The sequence below is a fragment of the Chenopodium quinoa genome, unplaced genomic scaffold (assembly GCF_001683475.1).
Source record: "Chenopodium quinoa cultivar QQ74 unplaced genomic scaffold, ASM168347v1, whole genome shotgun sequence".
Lineage (NCBI taxonomy): Eukaryota > Viridiplantae > Streptophyta > Magnoliopsida > Caryophyllales > Amaranthaceae > Chenopodium > Chenopodium quinoa.
In genome coordinates this window covers 7,293,843-7,313,003 of record NW_018743920.1, presented here as the reverse complement: position 1 = coordinate 7,313,003, position 19,161 = coordinate 7,293,843, and the positions used below count along the sequence as shown (strand labels likewise).

Genomic DNA, 19,161 nt, shown 5'->3' with positions numbered 1-19,161 from the left:
TTTTCCCCCTTATGAAACCTGAATTTCAGAACCAAAGTAATCCCAAATATTCAATTCTTATCCTTGAAATTACAATTGAAGGGCAATCAAAGCCATTTAACGCCAGTCGAAGAAGGTAAGGTAAGAATCCTTTATCAAATTCAAGTGTTATTTTGAAATTTATCTTTGTTTTTTTTTAGATTATAGTTGCGCATAACGATGAAGAGGTGTAATTGCGGTCTTCCAATTGAAGATTTGGGATTACTTTGGTTCTGAAATTAGGGTTTCATAAGGGGGAAAAGGGGGAAAAAGGAAAATCGAGGGAAAAAGAGGAAAAGAGGGATTTTATCAACCGTATGTTTACTAATTAATCTACAATTTTTCAAGCGTCCAACAAAGAAGCGTACACATTAGCCAAAAAGAAGTCATTCAACAAATAAATAAAGTATCCTCAAAATTATCAATATATCCTCAAAATAAAATTTTAGTTTGCACACAATATAATTACTCATTCAACAAATACAGTAAATAAAGTCACTACAATATCTTTGTTTACTAATTCATAGAAAGGTACCAATAACGATGAGAAATTCTCCGATCTTCTCTGATTGATAACACTCCCCGTTGGCGTCCGAACCACCACACCCTAGCGGCGCCCAGACCACCCTCCCTGGCGACGAACCACCCTTCCTGTATTACAGATACTACTAATGCTGCTGCCAGCTCATCCTCCAAGTCATAAGTTTGTTAGCTTTTAAATGCTTTAAATAGCTTCTATTTGTAATTCTTCAGTTGTTATTGGTGTATTTGGTGATCAAAGACAGCTCCAAGCATTGATCACGACAAGCTGGTTTCTGAATTGATAGCTTGCTTATTGCATGAAGATGATCTAGCTACTGATATTGATGATTCGACGTGGCAGCAATCCTCTAAAGACACACCTCAGCAGTCCTCTAATAAAGACACATCTTAGCAATCCGTGTGAGTTGTCCAAGTCAGCATTCTGTTATTACTAGCTATAACAGAATTAGATCCCTTTTGTAACCGATTCTAGTAGCTTCCTTCTGTAATACTTGAGCTTGTATTCCTCTATGAATACTCTAGCTCTATATCTTCTGTAATTGATTTGAGATAACACTGATTTTCAATGGGTTCATTCTCTCTCTATTTTCCTAGCGAGTTCACTATTCAGTGAACATCGATAGTTGTCTAATTGAATTACAGAATCTTCTTCCTCAAGATTTCTCTCTCCTCTTCTTCTACTTTACTTCATTTCTCTCTGTAAAAGAAGCTGAAGCTGAAGCTTATTCAGCCATTAATGGAGTTTCTCGAGTTCTGCTGATCTTGACTGTTTCATTACCCTGCCGGCGAACCGCCCTGAACACTCAACCCCCCTCCTATTTCCGTCATCCTAAGTCTTTGATTTCAGTGTATGCCATTGAAATTGCCTGCGTCAGCTTCTTGATTGTGGTTGCGATCAACTATTTTACTGGGAAGAAGGAAATCGAATGACAATTTGGCTTTAGCTTGGGCAGCCAAATTTGCAATTACGGACACCGTTTTCAAGAAGAAGTTTAGTTCGATCATCTGTTCATCTTCTTGCTTTGATTCTGCTGATCAATTCAGGTGTGATTTTAATTAGTATTACTCGATTTGTTTTTGATAGATCACTGTGATTCTGAGGTGTTTGCATGTAGTTGTTTTTGGAGAATTGTTGATTGATGTTTGTAGATAAGATACTTGATTGTTTGATTGATTATGGAATTGCTGGTTGATTGAGGTATTTTTTGGATTTTTGTATCATTCTTCTGATCGAATTTGCCAGAAGTTGTTTTGATTTTGTTGTTTGATGTTTATTCCAGTATTGTAATTTGCAACTAAGCTTTCATTTAATGCTAACGTATATTGATTTAGACCAACTAGAGCACATGGTTGATGTGATTACTCTATAGTTTTTATAAAATGATTGCAAGTTTCCAAAAGAGTCAACTAAAAATCTAACACCATTTTTTTTTTGTTAATGATTACACTATAAGCCCATTGTTAGATTGCCAAAGTAAATTATCAAGTTGAGATCGAATGCTACCCTGAATGATCATATGTCAAGTAAATAATTCGTATTCTTTAATTGGACTCGGGGTTTTAGCCTGAATTTAAGAGAATAAACATGTTTGGAATGAATCCTATATGGTCGGTGGTATCATGGTTATTACTTTCAAAACTGATGCATAATGGAAGGTTTTTTTTGTTCAAAATAAAACATAGTTTAAGATATTGTTGATGAAACTATTAGTGTTTAAGGTTTCTTGTAGTTTTGGAGGCGAATTTAAGCTTGATCGTGTAGGGAAGACTTATCTTGGGTTTCTATATGTTCTCTGGCTCCAGCATAATTGTATTATTATATTGTTCATTGGGTTTCACATTATATTCCAGGTTGATCAGATCGTATGAACGAAAGCATTTTATTTTTATAGAATATTATGTATGAAATATTATGAGTACTAATTTTCTAGGATATATTAAAAATCAAAATCATCCAACATCAAGGAAATTTTCTCTTCACCCCAAGCTGAGCAGAGCTTCCTTCCAGCCAAAGCAAAAGGACGTCAACTATATTATGGGTAAAAAAAACCCCAAAAAAAGGTTCATCAGCTAGCCGAAGGTAAATTATTAGTTTCCTTTTATTGATTAGCCAAATATAATGGACTTAGTGTTTAAAAAAAATATAATGGGCTTAAACTTGGGTTTAAATTTGGATAATTAGAGAAGATTTGCATGTGGACATGTAGTGGTCTTAGTGTTGGGTTTGAACAAGTAAAATCAAGCCTAACTTTATATATCTTTTCATGGAATCGGAACGTTTTTTTTGTGGATTTGTTAATTTGATATATTGTATATAGTTTGAATGGTTTGAATTTATCTCCTAGTTTGTTAAGGCCATTTAGTTCCTTGTTTATAAGCTAGGATTACTTTTTGTAAAGTGTATATAATTGACGTTAAGCATGATAAAATTTGGACGCACGCGGAAGTTTAATGGACCCGAATATCATATAACAATTTTATGTTTTCATAAATTTCATCATAAATTGTACAACAATAATTTTGGTGGAGACTTACTGACCCCTATACCACTCATATATATCTAATTTGTGAGAGCTCATGTATCTCACTATCTTGGTGAATACTTCCCTCACCACATCAATGGGAGCTCTCTTAATTGGCTCACTTCTAAAGTTCTAATCCATGTACATTGAACATATTTATAGTGGTTGTTCCTACATTCTAGATTTTTCTACACATGTCTAATATTACATTTATCTAGATCTTTCTACATCAAATATCCTTGATATTTTTACAAGATATTTCTAGATATGAACCTCTCTTGATTTTTCTACTTTATTCTAGAATTTTCTAAACTACTCACTAGATTTTTCGTTGGACATCTAGATTTTTCTAGATTAACTTCTAACAAAGCAATGAGAAAGGCAACACATTGAATTCCTTCAATAATACTTGTTTATTTTTTATAATAGGGAGTATGATATATCGAGTTTTCCACTTAAAGATTTGATCGATATTGATATTTGCAATGCAAAATTTGATGGAGATTCGTATATTTCAAAGTTTGATTCACTTAATGGCAAGTGTTTTAGAGGCGGTACGAGTTATAAGCTCAAGCCTACTACATTTGATGACGAGGAGCACCCTGGGTGTATAATTAGGCTAAGTGGTTCATTGTTTGAGAAAGATGTAGCTACAACATTTTTCATTCTAAAAAGGGACGTATATAACAGGGGTTACTGCCATGATTGTAAAAAACATAATTTTCTGATTGGAAGAAATTGGAGGTCGATTATTGGATCACTTGTGAAGATTAAGGACTCTGTACAGGCACGTTTGATGTAGCATACGACAAAAAAGAGGAGAAGGAAAAAATTAATGATACATTGTCATTTTTATATGATTGGGTTGGTAAGGAAGTTTTATTGACTCCCCTGTATAATCTAAAGTATGGAAGTACTCAATCTCCAAACCTGCTGAAAATCTCATTCCATTCTGTGTCTCACCATCTTTGTGAAGGAGCGCGATTAACTATTGTTTCGGAGTTGATTTGTCGATCATTTAACTCTAATGAGAATTTAGAGTGAGGTGACTTGAGAGACTTGTTTAAAAAGTGGTCAAAATTGTCGAAAGTTCATAGGAACGTTTGTTTAGGAAGACGGAAAGAAGCTGAAAATGGGATGAAGAACAAGGATTTTGCTAAGCTTGGGTTGACCGGTTTTTGAGAGTGTTGAGAAGGCTTTGAAAATTGTGTTGATGGAAAATGAAGGTGAGCGTGTAGTTAGAAGACAACAACTCGCTCAAAAATCCATTTGTCTTGAAGTATTATAAGAAGGTTGTGTATACCAAATTGGGAAGAGAGAGCCATGTTGGTACGATGTTCATAGGCTAACTTGGAACAAATTGAAAGAAGCTCGGGAAGAAAGGTTAAAATTGCTAATGGACAGTGGAGAAGGAGATCCAGGTATATTGATGGAAGCCCGTGCGATGCACGGTTTTTTCATCTAAGATATTTAATTATTTGATTTATTGTATTTAATAATTTCAGACAAAATTACAAAATTTTAATATTTTTTTTTTACTATAATTTATAATGAATTTATTAAATATAAATAAATTGTAAATATGATATTTTTTCCATTATATAAAAACTTTAATGTGACATGATAAATTTTTAATAATTTAAATCTTTAATCATTATTCATTGTTTTACCATATCTTTTATTTCAATAGAATCACCAACCTCGTCCACAACCAACCTACTACATCAATGGATAAATTGAACCGTGAAATGTTAGCCAAACTAAAATTGATATAAATTAAATCTTTACATTTATATAAAATAAATCAATATATTTACCAAAAAATGAAAAATTGTTGCGATATAAAATCAAATCTATGCATTGGAATTTTTTCATCATCTCCAAAAATAACCAAAGACATCTATATATTAAGTATACAACATCTAACCGTATGACATTACATAAACAAATAATCGTTAAGTATCCTAAATAAATACAATGTAATTAATAATTACAAATATAAATTTAAACATAAGGTTTTAAAAATTACCCGGACATTGATGACGTAAAACTAACACAAAAATTTGCTTGATGGGGTTTTGTGTTGATACAAAATTTTATTTGTGTCGTATGATGTGTTAGATCTGCATGTATAAAAACATTTAGTAAATAAAACATAAACATATAATCGTTGAGTATCCCAAATTCATACAATGTAAGTAATAATTAGAAATACTAATTTAAACATAGGATTTTAAAAATTAAGCTAAAAATTACCCGGCCATTGATGACCAAAAATTAACACAAAATTACTAACACAAAATTCGCTTGATATGATGGGGTTTTTATTGATACGAAATTTTGTTTGTGTCGTATGATGTGTCAATTTATAATGGTAGGTATCACAAATTTTAATTTTAATTATAATTAACATACAATTTGTATTTCTTATCACAAATACTATCAAAATTTATCTTATAATGATAGGTATCAAACTTTATTTTAAGCGTTTATCATTTAAATATTTTTTAGTATATAAAACAAGTAAAGCTTCCTTATCCCACCAATATGCAGTGGGACAAAGAGTTTTCCTCTAAAACAATAAATTCAACACTCTAATAACTTATTATCCCAAGATTTTTATAATCCTTGTTTTTCATAACACTCTTTACTTGTTTCAGATTACCTAAACAGTTGTTTAGGTGAATTTTGGACAACTTAGACCATTTGTGAAACAAAACTTTTAAATTCTCAATTTCAAATCCTTATTAGTGTTGAATGCCCGACGGACTAAATCTGCTACAGCAGTCAAACGTGCACTTTCGCATACATGATGAAAAATAGAGGAAAATGCAACTTTACATTCATCGAGAGTTGTTCCAAACTTCAAATAGTAGAGAGCAGTGAGCAAAACAGCTTTACCTAACGAATCCACTAAAGTTGACAATTTATCATCATTGTTTTCTACTTGATCATATGAAACATCAAATGAAGCATTGCTAGATCCCATAATCCGCACAAGTGATCCAGCAAGAGTTTTCATGCTTTAATGTTTAAAGTGGGGTGACTTGAGAGACTTGTTTAACAAGTGGTCAAAATGGATTGTAGATATTATTAATCACATATAAACAAATTATATTACAATCAATAAAGTAATGTAATTTGTTAATTTATCTTAAGTTTCACGTAATTTGTTAATTTGTAAGTTTCACGTAATTTGTTAATTTTGATATAATTTGCTTTTATGTATATACTAGTATATACCTCGGGCGTTGCCCTGGATATTTGTTTTTATGTATATACCACTTGTTAAACAAGTCTCTCAAGGTTAAACTAACTAAAGATATACACAAAATAATAGACATTATTATCTACATATATGAATAGGTTATTATCATAATCTATCAATCCCAATTTAAAATTATAAGATTTGTATTCCCAATATAACGACAATTATTTAGTGCTAATAAAATTACTAATTAGTACAAAATATTTAACACTAAACAAGGAAAGAGATATACCTTTCCATGATTGGGTTGGTAGGGAAGTTTTATTGACTGCCCTGTGTAATCTGAAGTATGGAAGTACTCAATCTCTAAACCTGCTGAAAATCTCATTCCATTCTGTGTCTCACCATCTTTGTGAAGGAGCGCGAATAACTGTTGTTTCGAAGTTGATTTGTTGATCATTTAACTCTAATGAGAATTTAGAGTGGGGTGACTTGAGAGACTTATTTAACAAGTGGTCAAAATAAGTTGTAAATATTATTAATCACATAAAAACAAATTATATTACAATCAATAAAGTAACGTGATTTGTTAATGTATCTTAAGTTTCACGTAATTTTTTAATTTGTCGTAAGTTTCACGTAATTTGTTGATTTTGATATAATTTGCTTTTATGTATATACTAGTATATACCCCAGGCGTTGCACCAGATTTCTGTTTTAGGTAGAGTGTACTTATTTTTATACTCATGCTTCGTAATTTTTTATGAAACTCATTATTATTATTATTATTATTATTATTATTATTATTTGTTTTTTAATTTTTACAAATATAAGATTTTTAGTGGTAGGACAAAGTTTGGTAGATGGAGAACATAAATTTGAGTGGAAGCGAGAAAGTGACAATGACAAATGAAACATAAGGCGGACTATCCAGGGGTCATTGGTACAAGTCCAATAATGTATTTTGGAATAAATGAAGTATTTGATTTTTATTTATTTAATCGAGGCTTAGCTAGGTAATAGTAATCTAATGTATTTCCTATCAAAATATTGATTCTCATATTATAAAGTGAACTGTTAAACATCGCCCGCAAATTCCTACATAAAGCCCACAAAATAAGAGTGAAATGACACTTTTGCCCTCAAACTAAAAAACACAATTTCTCTCTCTACTCTCTACTTCCACTTTCTCTCTCTAAATTATTTCCCGAGCTATGTCGAGGCGGCCCGGCAAGGAAGTGGCGGCTCCGGCAGTGGGCGGAAGGCGGTTTGCCGGCGAGAAGGTAATTTTTGTAATTTTTTAAAAAAAAAAAAACCTCCGGCGACGGTGGGGCGCCAAGGCCAGACGCCACCACCACGGAGGAGGCGCCTAGGCAGGACGCCCGTACGGTGGAGGCGGCGCCTAGCCCAGACGCCACTACCACGGCGGCGGCGGATAGGCTAGGCGCCACGGCCGTGGTGGTGGCGTCCGGGCTAGGCGCCGCCACCACCGTACAGGCGTCTTGCCTAGGCGCCTCCTCCTTTTTTTTTTTTTTAATTTTTTTTTGTTTTTTTTTAATTTTAAATTTTATTTTCGAAATTTTTTTTTTTTTTTTTTAAAAATTTGTTTTTCTTTTTTTTAAATTGTATGTTCCCTTTTTTTTTTTTTAAATTTTGTTTTTTTATTTGTTTTAATTTTATGTTCTATTTTTTTTTTAAAAAAAAAATTGTTTCTGGTTTTAATTTTTAATTTTATGTTCCTATGTATTGTTTTTTTTTTTTTTTTTTGAATTATATTTTTGTATGTAAAAAAATTATAAGTTCCCTTTTTTTTTTATAAATTTTCTTTAAAATTTTGATGTTCTTCTTTTTTTAAGTTTTTGCAATTTTAAATTTTTTAAGTTTTGTTAGTTTTTTGTTTTTGGTTTTTCTTTGCATTTTTGATTTTTTGTTTTTGTTTATGTTTTTCATTTTTTAGTTTGTTGTTTATATTTTTTGTTTTTGGTTATATATTTTGTTTTTGGTATATTGTTTTGTTCATATTTATATTTTTTTATGTTCATATTTATATTTTTTTATGTTTATATTTATATTTTTTATGTTTTTATTTATATTGTGTTGTTTATGTTTTTATTTTTTATGTTTATAATTTTATTTCCGTTACTTGTTTATTTGCTTTTGTGTTTATTTTCGTCCTTTTTTGTATTTATATTTTTTGTTTTTGGTAATATTTTTTGTTTTTGTTTATGTTTGTTTTTTTTTTGTTTGTAGTTTATATTTTTTGTTTTTGGTTATATTTTTTGTTTTTGGGTATATGTTTATGTTTATATTTCTTATGTTTATATGTATATTGTCTTGTTTATATTTATATTTTTTATGTTTATAATTTTATTTCTGTAACTTGTTTATTGTCTTTTGTGTTTATTTTCGACTTTTTTTTAATTTGTTTTCGTTATTATGTTTCGTTATTTACTTGGAGTTAGGCATCGCAATTTGGACCTGGTGTGGGGAAGAGTATTGACGTCGTGAGGAGTACGATCTACTCAATGGAGAGCTCGGGGCCCAGACACGTTAGATCCCGTGGTATTTCGGCCTCGGCCCGCAGAGAACGGGTGCACTGTTCTGCGGATGATCAAGATGATGATGATGATGATGAGGAGGAGGAGGAGGAGGAGGAGGTCGAGGACGAGGATGATGCAGATGAGGATGTCGACGATCAGAGTGGACCATATGATGATTACGGTCCATTCAGTCAGAGGCTTGATGATACGTATGAGACGCATAGGGTAGATGTGCGTAAGGGTCGAGATGGTAGGTTTGTTAGTAGATCTGGCACATCATCTGCGTCCACTGTGTCTGCGGGTAGCAGAAAACGGTCGAGGGCCGTTAATGATTCTTGGGTGGTGAGGGGTGAGGTGGCCGGGGGACCTATAGACGGGAGTGTGATTCCTAGCTTTCTAGGACACATCGCTACCCGTATTTGGGAGGACCAGGAGCGGGCTTTGGATAGCGGCATTTTGAAATGCCAAACCCGGGAGAGGACTTGTAACTTCTTGTGTAGTTGGGCTGAGGCTTGGCCGGAGCAGTTTTGCAGCGATGTTTGCACCCCACTTCACGTAGGACGCAGGACACACAGCTGGCTGCATATGTTTTTCTTCTTCTCGGGTGTACCTTGTTTCCGGATAAGAGCGGAAACAAGCTCAGGCCACGCGACATAGTTGACGCGTGTGAGCCCGACAGAGTAGGCCAGTTTTCTTGGGGGTCGGCTACATTAGCGTACATGTATCGCCAGTTAGGATTCTCGAGCCGGGTTGATGCGGCAGGTATCACTGGATGTATGACGTTGTTACAGACGTGGATATACGAGTATTTCCCGGCGTTTCGACCACACCGCGACCCGGTTCCTATTGGGGATGGCCAGCCACGTGCCTGTGCGTGGAGTCCGCGTGTCGAGAAGAAGTCCATTGACCGCCTGCGATCGATACGGTTATTGCTTGACAGGATGTCCCCATTAGAGGTAAAGTGTTTAAATTATTTCTACTTTTATAGTTTGATGTGTTTATTGTATGAATCTTACTAATTTTAAAAAATGTGCAGGTGAACTGGATGCCTTTCGGCCAGAACCCTAGTAATAGGGTACCCAGGACCCTCTACACGGGACTGATTCAGTATCGTGAGATCGTAGAGGCGTACATGCCGCAGCGCTGTCTTCGCCAGCTTGGATATGTCCAAGTTGTTCCTCCTCCACCAGCATGGCCCAGTAAGGCCGTCCGATCTGCGTCGTCGAAGGAGTACGTCGTCCAATGGCCGGCAAGCATGATTGGCACGTGGGAGCAGTTTCCGATGGTTGCCCGCATATGGATTGAGCAGCTGCAGCGGCCGCCAACTGGGGTGGCTGCCATGTGTGACCAGCACTACATGGAGTGGTACAACCGGCACTCGCACCCGAGGTTGATCAGAGACGTCCACCACGGCGACGACGCCGATGATGATGATGTGCCACCGCCCACTGCCGTGGATGCGGTACGTCTCATAAAACATTTGTAGTTGTGTTTTTTTTCATATTATACGTCGTTATTGAATTTTATGTGTTTTGTTATGTGTAGTGGATGGGAAAGATGACGCAGTTGGGACACAGACTTTTTGAGGAGAGGGACAACATGACGACTGCAACAGGCAGAGCTGTTATTGATGAACTGGAACGGGCCCTTGAGCAGTGGCAGTGGGCGTCACAAAGAGATTATTGATATGTCGGCAGTGCATTTATATAACATTTTCCTAGTTGTTTGTAAAAGTTAACATTATCTATTCTTATAATTATTATTTTAAGTTCTTAGAATTTGACATTATATTTTTAGTTTTTATAATTTTTATTTTAAGTTGTAATTAGTGGGCATACGAAAATTAAATACAAGTTCACATTTAAATGGGAAAACTAAATACGAAAATTAGAATCCGAAAATTAAATAAATGGGAAAAACATAGCAATAACAATAGAAGGTCACATAGAAAAGGCAACTAGATTGTTCCACTGCTGCACCCGGTCATGATATAGCGCATCCCAGCCCTCTACGCTTGCTGTACGAATGGTGTACCACGTTGGTATGATCGGTGGGACCGGAAAATCGGGTGACAGGTCCAGTCGGATGAAATGTCTGTATGACGGCCCCAGAAATCCAATAGCAACCTCTCTTACCGGTCTGGTGACGGTCTCACGCGAACACCAAGGCAGAACCGTGGTACATGGATAGTAAGCTCCACCATGCAAACCAAGGCCGAAATGCATCACTGCACACTTGTAGATGTTTGCAACGGCGAAGAGATCAAGTGGCGCGTCGAACCAATGATTTTGACCGCAACGTCCTCCTCCCCACCGGATACGCTGCAGAGACCTATCCAAGTCCTGTCCGTACACGTGGCGATAAACAGCTCGGTTTGACGTTGTAGATGTGTCTTCGGTTTGGCTGGTCTTCAGGAAATTTCTCCAACACAGATGCTAATATTTTAGCAGGCTTCACTTGAGCATCACTCATTTCTTTTACAATTAGTTTCGCACCAGGACTTAGGCCACTTAACTGTCGATGACCCACTTCATATGCGATCATCTCATGGTTGTGATACCCCCATTTACCGTAACTCTTCACTTCCCAACCGTCACCCCTTTGCTGTTGTCGAACCTTTACTCTGAACTGACACCCACAACCTTTCCGCTTTGTATCAAACCGAATCGCTTGACTGAAATCTCGTTCCTCCCTTTTGCGATAACGGTCGCATCTCAAAATGCGATCCATTCTACCATCCCGTTGAGATTTATGAGTTGCTACTACTAAACAAAAACCTGATCTAATTGCAACATGTTTCGCCCAATCAACCGCTTGTTGAGCATCTTCGAACAGACCATTGTGTACAAAAATCCCACTATAATCATTTCCGTCTCCACCATAATCCTGCAACAATAACATATAAATATAATCACATAAGATTAGATTAAATTAATACATTTGACACAACATTAGCACAAAAGCAAAAACAATAATAAAATATAAACAACAAACAAAGAAATAAAAAACATAAACAAAAAGTATTCAAAAAAAAAAAAAAAAAAACAAAACACAAAAATAAAAAACATAAACAAAACTTTAGATTAAATAAAAAAAAAAACCAAAAAAATAAAAAACAAAAAAAAAACATAAACATAAAAAACATAGCGATCAAAAACACAAAAATCAAACACAAAATTTTACATTACATTTTAAAACAATTAAAAACAAAACAAAAAAAAACCAAAAAAAAACGAAAAAAAATTGTAACACAAAAAAAAAAAAAAATAAACAAATTTTAAATTAAATTAAAAAAAAAAAAAAAAAAAATGCAGTGGCGCCTAGCCAGGACGCCGCTACCGTGGCGGTGGCGTCTAGCCAGGACGCCGCCACCGTGGCGATGGCGCCTGGCCAGGACGCCGCTTTCATGGTGGCGGCTTCTTGGCCAGACGCTACGGCCACGGTGGCGGCGTCCTGGCCAGGCGCCATACCTACGGAGGCAGCGTCCTGGCTAGGCGCCACCACTACGGTCACGGCGTCCCGGCAGGACGCCAGCCGCCAATTCGTGGTTTTAGATGGCTTCGTACCTCCTTTTCCGGCGTCAACGGCGTCTCTCCGGTACATCTAGCCGACGTTGAGGGCTCTTCGGTTTCACTCGGCGATCCAGTCCTGCTCCACATTTTTGGTGAGTGAAAATTTTCAATTTCGGTAAAAATTAAAACAAGGGCAATAATGTCAAAATTTTTAAAAAATGTGGGCTTTATGTAGAAAAACGCGGGCGATGTTTAACAAGTCCCATTATAAATTTGTTTTTATTACACTGCTTGTACACTTGTATAAGTATGTTATACATTTAGTTATGATTGGCCCAAAAGAAATTTTTTGTAGTAATTTAACATGTATATTATCTTTTCTTTTTCAGATATTTGGAGAGCTCTTTATGAGAGTCTCCGGGAGCCCGAGGTTCGTTATGCAAAATACAAGGTTCAAAATTCAGATGTAAATCTCAAGCGTCGTGACATCTCTCGATCTATAGATGACAATGGTAATACAATTCTGTTAATTTAAATACATATACTTTTATTTATATCACTTTGAACTAGCTAATTGTTTTTAAATTGTACGTTTCAGGTGTGAATTACAAGTTTAAGAAGGGCTTTATGCTATGCGATCCTATTGATGGCTGTGAGAGATCGAAGAAGAAGTTAAAGACCAGTGTTTAACTCATCACTGTTTATCATTGTATTTCATTGACAACTGCCCTATCGTTTATTCCGCACACTGCCAAAGCCTAGCTTTCAAAGGCTATCGTGAGGTTGAGATGAGCTGTTCTTAGAATCCTACTAGCAAGTAATCACACTTCTGATTTTATTCTAAGTTTATATAGGGAGGGAAAACCGGAAAAGGAAAAGGACTCTTTGTAAATTTACCTGCAGATATACAAAGATGGTAGAGGAGGAGAAAATTCTGATTCTGGAGCAAACTCTCTCACATGTATTCATCTTAGCAAATTCCTTCAAGGGCATGTAATGACTCTCATAAGGCTTGCAGACATGCATAGAGGCAAAGATGCAAACCTAACACATCATCGAGCAAACAATAATTAGCTAATTAACTATATTACTTTACTATCTAGTTTCCTCCTTTCCATACAGCTAAATGTTCAAAGATTCAATTTAGCACAATCTGAAAGAAATCATTTCTTATAAAATCATGACATTCTTCTCTTTCTTAGTCAACTAGAGATAGATCAGTGGTGGTTCCAATGAAGTAATTCATACTGAAAACAAAAGCTATACACTAGAAAATGTTTAGTTCAAGACATGGAACAAAAACAATTACACAACTATCCAATATGAATCCCACATAAAGGGTGTATGCAGAAGGAATGAATAAAGCATGCATGAATGCAACTTGACTCCCTATTTTTCAACCCCGTAGGCCATGATACTTATTTTATCCTATCTTATCTGTACTTGTCGAATCCAAAGGGTCTCTAAATGTTTAGGATGAAGAGAGTATTGGTTTTAATTGCGAAAATTCACAGGAACCATACTTAAACATTGTAAAATAAAATAAAACAAAAGTAATTCTTTATACACTCCAGCCACTTTTGGAATAAACAAATTAAAAGCAAAAGTCAACAAACATTTGTGTACCTGATCAAGATAATAATTAAATGATTACAGTATCATTCTAGAACTAAGTCTCAAAACAAGGTCGAGAAATGTCATTATAAGAATCTGGTTCTATTATACAAACAATAACAAGTTTGCTAATATAATGCAGATCTACCAATAGCTGACAATAAAATTGCAATGAGGTATTCACTTAACTACTTAAGGGCAAATCATACATTAGCTAAAGGAGTCAGGACACATGATCATTTAAAAGTACTTTGGGTTTGCAGAACATTTTGGTTCAAACCTAAACAGCACAAATGTGTTTGATGAATGCCAAAACAACATCCTCTTATTGAGCCTGCCCAGCTAGCTGAGGATCCACTTGCAGCAAATCATCATCATTTTGATTTTTGTGGCCTTTTGATTGATGAGTTATCTCACGAACAACCATAAATAGTTTATCTGAGAAATAAGAGCTGATCTACAGCAGAAAACATCCTTCATAAATAGCAGAAATGCAGAACATATACAATCCTGGGCACAAATAACAATGAAATTACAACTATATGATAACCAGTATGCTCTTCAAACCTGATCTTTGAGATATTTAGTCATGTGTGACTCAAAATTTTCAGCTACTAGTTGTGGGACCCCAATCCGGAAAAATATTACCGAGGACATTAATGGTAATTAAGTTCTGTGATGATAATGTGTAATACCAAATGCAGTAGCTAAGTAATGTAGAAGAATGTTTGTGAAGAGCTAAGTTTTGTTTTTTCACAAATAATTTTGGTAAAACACGAACTAATATGGATGGTGAAATGATAGTTCTCTACTATGCTGGTAATAGGAGATTCTATGTAAATATATTTTCTGATTCAATGGTCGAAAGGTTAGCTTGCCTCGAACCTAGTCAAAGGAATGTAATACTGTTATTTTCACTGGGTTTGGTTTAAATGTACAATAAGTTATTTCTTTTTTAGCTAGGTTTATTTAGAAAAAGTGACTTGCAAATAAGCCACATTATTGTGTAACAACAAAGTAAGAAAAATACTGGAATACATGCATTTAGCAAATGCATGAAAGGCAAGTTATTTAAAAGACAGTTAAATAGATATCACATAATATGTTTTAGCAACAAGCTCTACATGCATACACATGTAGTCTGATAGGCAGGTTTTTTTATACCATATAATTTCTGGCCTATGTTTCTCTTAGATTTCTCAAAAGATTTAGGCTTAAGCTGGACAGCCTGGTGTTTGTTAGGAACAGAAATTGCTATGTATGTTCCTCTAAAACACTTCAAAAGGCTATAGTTGTAGTAGTAGTAGTTAAACTTTACATTAGTAGGCAAGATAGTCTTGTTGCTGGCAAAAAGTGGCATCTATCACCAGTCATAGTAGTGCTGCTCAATTCAATATTCACTGCTGGCAAAAGGGAGCAGCGACTATTTACATTAAAAGCGGTTGTAAGTTTATGGCTTGGTTGGTGCTGATGCAGTGGAATCTTTGTTCATTGGTGCTTTTGCAGGTGGAGTTTGAGTTGATGACTTAGCAGAAGGAGTAGCAGTCCCAGTAACAGGAGGAACATGATCCTTGTTTTCTGGAATTGTAAGGCCCTTTGCTGTAATAATATTGCCTTCAGGAAAAGGGGTTGTTCGCAGCTTCTTACAAGGTGCAGTTTCCAGGCTATCAGATTCAGGTGATTGTCAGTCGTCACACTCAGAAACAACTTCTTTGTTCTTGGACCGTTTGTTGATGTTGTAGGAGTGCATCTGTTTAGCAGCATCTTTTTATTCTGCTGTTGTCTCAGCATTGGAGCTTGATCCTTTCTCAGTATGAGGAATACCTTCTTTTGACTGACTGGGGAAGTCATACAATGGAACAATAGGGTCTAATTTATCAAAATAAGGTTCTAGCTGATTGTACGACATTGCTCATGGATAGTGCAATTGATGGGCCAACTTTAGCAAGGAACGGCTTGGTAGTTAGCAGGTTTTGAATGTGATGGAAGGCGAGAACAATTTACCTGAACACACACAACCAAATGTATCATAATTTGGTATTGATTGTGATTTAAGTGTAGTCAAAGTTATGTGAAGAATTCCAATAAAATCAGATAACTTTTTTAACATGACCAGGTGTTCAAGGAAATATGTCATTCTTTAATAATTTTGAACTCAGCATGGTAATTTGAAATATTCAATAATGCAGATTATTAACATAACCTAGGAAACATGTGAAGTGTTGGATTTTATTTTTTAAGGAAGGCAACCAAAAGAGGACTGTGCAGCAATTTAAGGCCAAACTTAGTCTTCAAATATTGTATATGAAGTATTGGCAAAAGTAGAAGTCCAGTTGCTTAAATAAGATTGTGCATACGTTTTCATCTTTGAGAATGAGAACTTGAAACCTGGTTCCTTTTGCAGGAGAAAGTGTAGGTCTGCCTTTGTCAGCCACATTAACCTTAACTTTGGAAGCCCTGGCTTCTAGGGTTAGCTCGTCCAAAGCCATACTTTCAATCTTCATGGTTTTGTTTGAAATTGAGTCCTGCCAAAGTTAAACAAAGCACAGTGTATAAGTTAAAGTAAACAAAAGTACAGCATACAATTTCAAAAGGACTTTCTGTTTAGTTTCATATAGAATATACAGAGAGCAAAAAGAAGATGCAAGATTCTCTTACCTAGATTATAGAAACAAACAATGAAGCATATTCAATATTTGTTTGATAATTTAGCTACACAGGACTGTAAAGATATAAAATATACGGAGTATATGCTTTGGTCATTTCATTATATGTGTACATGTTTCTATTTTTAAAATGAAGAAGGCAACACTTGTTTGTTTGTTCAGCTCATGCTGAAGTAATAGTACTTCCTCCATTCTTTTTTACTTGACTTGTTTCTTTCATCATGATTGCCAATGTAAAACTTTAACAAATCATAACTTTAATTTTTCATTAGTAAACATTACTATATGTTATGATAGTACTTAATGAGATGAATTAAAAAAGATTTCATATGAATATGTTTTTCCTTACATTATTCACAAAAGACGGTTATAGAAAAAGTGATAAATAGTGTAAAAGTCAAAGCGGGTCAAGTAAAAAAGAATGGAGGAAGTAGTAAATATACTGTATAAAAAAAAATTAAAAAAAAAAGTAGTAAATAATTAAATATACACTGTACAAACTTTAACTAATATTATAACGTGTGATATTGTAATACTATATAGTAGGGTCCTACCAAAAAAAAGTTGCCTTCTTTTTTTTCCTTCTTTTTCAATGTAACAGTTCATTAAACTGGTTAACCCTTACTGCATAGCTGCTATTTGTAAACAAACATATAGGATGGTAAAAAGTACCACTACATGTATAATAGTACACAAAAAATACTCTTAAGACAACTTATACTTTAAAGGGTTGGTGGAAGGGGGATGTGAATTTATTGGAAGTAAATAATACTTGCATTGTTCTTATTCCGAAGTGTGATGACCCAACTCAACTTTCGGAATTCCGACCTATTAGTTGCTGTAACGTGATTTATAAAATTGTTTCGAAAACGGTGGCTAATAAATTGAAGGGTATTTTGGATAAGGTGATTTCCCTTAATCAGAGTGCGCTTATTCCGGGTCGGTTAATATCAGATAATGCTCTTGTTGCTTTCGAAATTTTTCATGCTATGAAGTGGGGCGGTGAGGGGAAGCATGTTAGTATTGCTTTGAAGCTTGATATGAGTAAGACCTATGATCGGGTTGAGTGGGTGTTTCTGGAGAAGGTGATGTGTAAGATGGGTTTTTCGTTGGCATGCATTGGACGAATTATGAGTTGCTTGCAGAGTGTTCAGTTTGCATTTAAAATAAATGGGCAGATTTCAGGGTCGGTTACTCCTTCTAGAGGTCTCCGGCAAGGTGATTCGATTTCCTCATATTTATTTCTTTTATGTGCTGATGTCCTTTTGTGTTTGATCAATAAGGCGGTTAGGGTAGGGCTTATTCATGAGGCACGAATTTGTAGAGGTGCTCCACGAGTGTCACATTTATTCTTTGCAGACGATAGTATTCTTTTTGTTAGAGCTAATACTCAAGAGTGCTCTGTGATAGCTAATATTATTAGCAAGTGTGAGAGAGCATCGAGCCAGAAAATTAATTTAAACAAAACTGAAGTTGCTTTTAGTAAAAAAGTTTGCATCAATTGTCGAAAGGAAATTGTGGACACTTTAGAGGTTCGTGAAGTGGACAAGCATGAGAAATATCTTGATCTGCCGACAATAGTTGGTAGATCGAAGAGAGCTATTTTTGCAGGCCTTAAGGAACGTCTCTGGGATAAGTTACAGGGTTGGAAGAAGAAATTACTGTCAATGTCGGGTAAAGAAATCTTGATAAAAGCGGTAGCACAGGCAATCCCGACGTATATGATGAGTATTTTGAGGATTCCTGATGGTATCATTGATGAAATTCACTCTATTTTGAGGTTTTTGGGACCGAAGAAAGAAAATGCACCCTAAATTTGGGATTATTGTAGAACAATCAAAAGTTGAGATTATTTAAAGTAAATTAGGCAAAGTTGGGATTATTAAAATGAATTTTTCCTTTAGTTATTTAGTTATTTGACCTTGACATGTAATCTATACTAAATATTTTACCACCAAGCTATAAATAAGTATTTTACCACCAAGCTATGAGATTTTTTATACAATCTTTTTAATACAACATATTAATACTCCATCCACCTCATAATACAATGTCTCTTTTGGTTTTTACGCGGGACTTAAGAAATTTGTAAATTCCTTGAAACTAATGATTAGAAGTACATATGTGCATGTGGGGTTAGAGAGAGATAGAAAGAACGACCCTTTTGGGTTGATTTCACGGGTATTAGAGCATCATTATTGGTGAACACAAAAAAATGGTTCATGGGTCACTATCACCATTTCTCTCTCATCCACATCAACCCAACAAACCATTTACAATATTCACTCTTAACAATGAACACTAAACAATGGTTCATCATCAATACTCCCTACCCCACCTTATTTTATTTTTGTAAATATAATCTTTTTTGTTTCATAATTATAATTTATTAACCCGATGTCAATGTAATTAATTGACGTATTTAATATTTTAATCGTGATTACTAATTAAGAAATTATCGCATTTTTTTATTAGCTTTTTAAAAAACTAATTCTTGTGATTAATATTTTTTAAACAACAACGCAGCTAATTTTAATT

The 19,161-nt window shown here is 34.8% G+C and overlaps 1 protein-coding gene across 1 annotated transcript; it reads left to right on the top strand.

Annotated features, from left to right (window-relative positions):
• The first annotated feature begins 9,357 nt into the window (after window positions 1–9,357).
• Window positions 9,358–11,203, top strand: LOC110688296 (protein MAINTENANCE OF MERISTEMS-like). Its single transcript, XM_021865029.1, has 3 exons — window positions 9,358–9,787; window positions 9,868–10,293; window positions 10,377–11,203. The coding sequence occupies exons 1-3, from the start codon at window positions 9,551–9,553 to the stop codon at window positions 10,515–10,517; spliced, it is 804 nt and encodes a 267-aa protein (XP_021720721.1). The 5' UTR covers window positions 9,358–9,550; the 3' UTR covers window positions 10,518–11,203.
• Window positions 11,204–19,161: the final 7,958 nt, after the last annotated feature.

What these genes read in the sequence shown, in the direction of transcription:
- LOC110688296 (XM_021865029.1), top strand. Translation starts at nt 9,551, where the DNA reads ATGTATCGCCAGTTAGGATTCTCGAGCCGGGTTGATGCGGCAGGTATC. An exon ending in ACAGGATGTCCCCATTAGAG is followed by an intron (nt 9,788 to 9,867) that starts GTAAAGTGTTTA and finishes AAAAATGTGCAG; the next exon opens with GTGAACTGGATGCCTTTCGG. An exon ending in CGCCCACTGCCGTGGATGCG is followed by an intron (nt 10,294 to 10,376) that starts GTACGTCTCATA and finishes TGTTATGTGTAG; the next exon opens with TGGATGGGAAAGATGACGCA.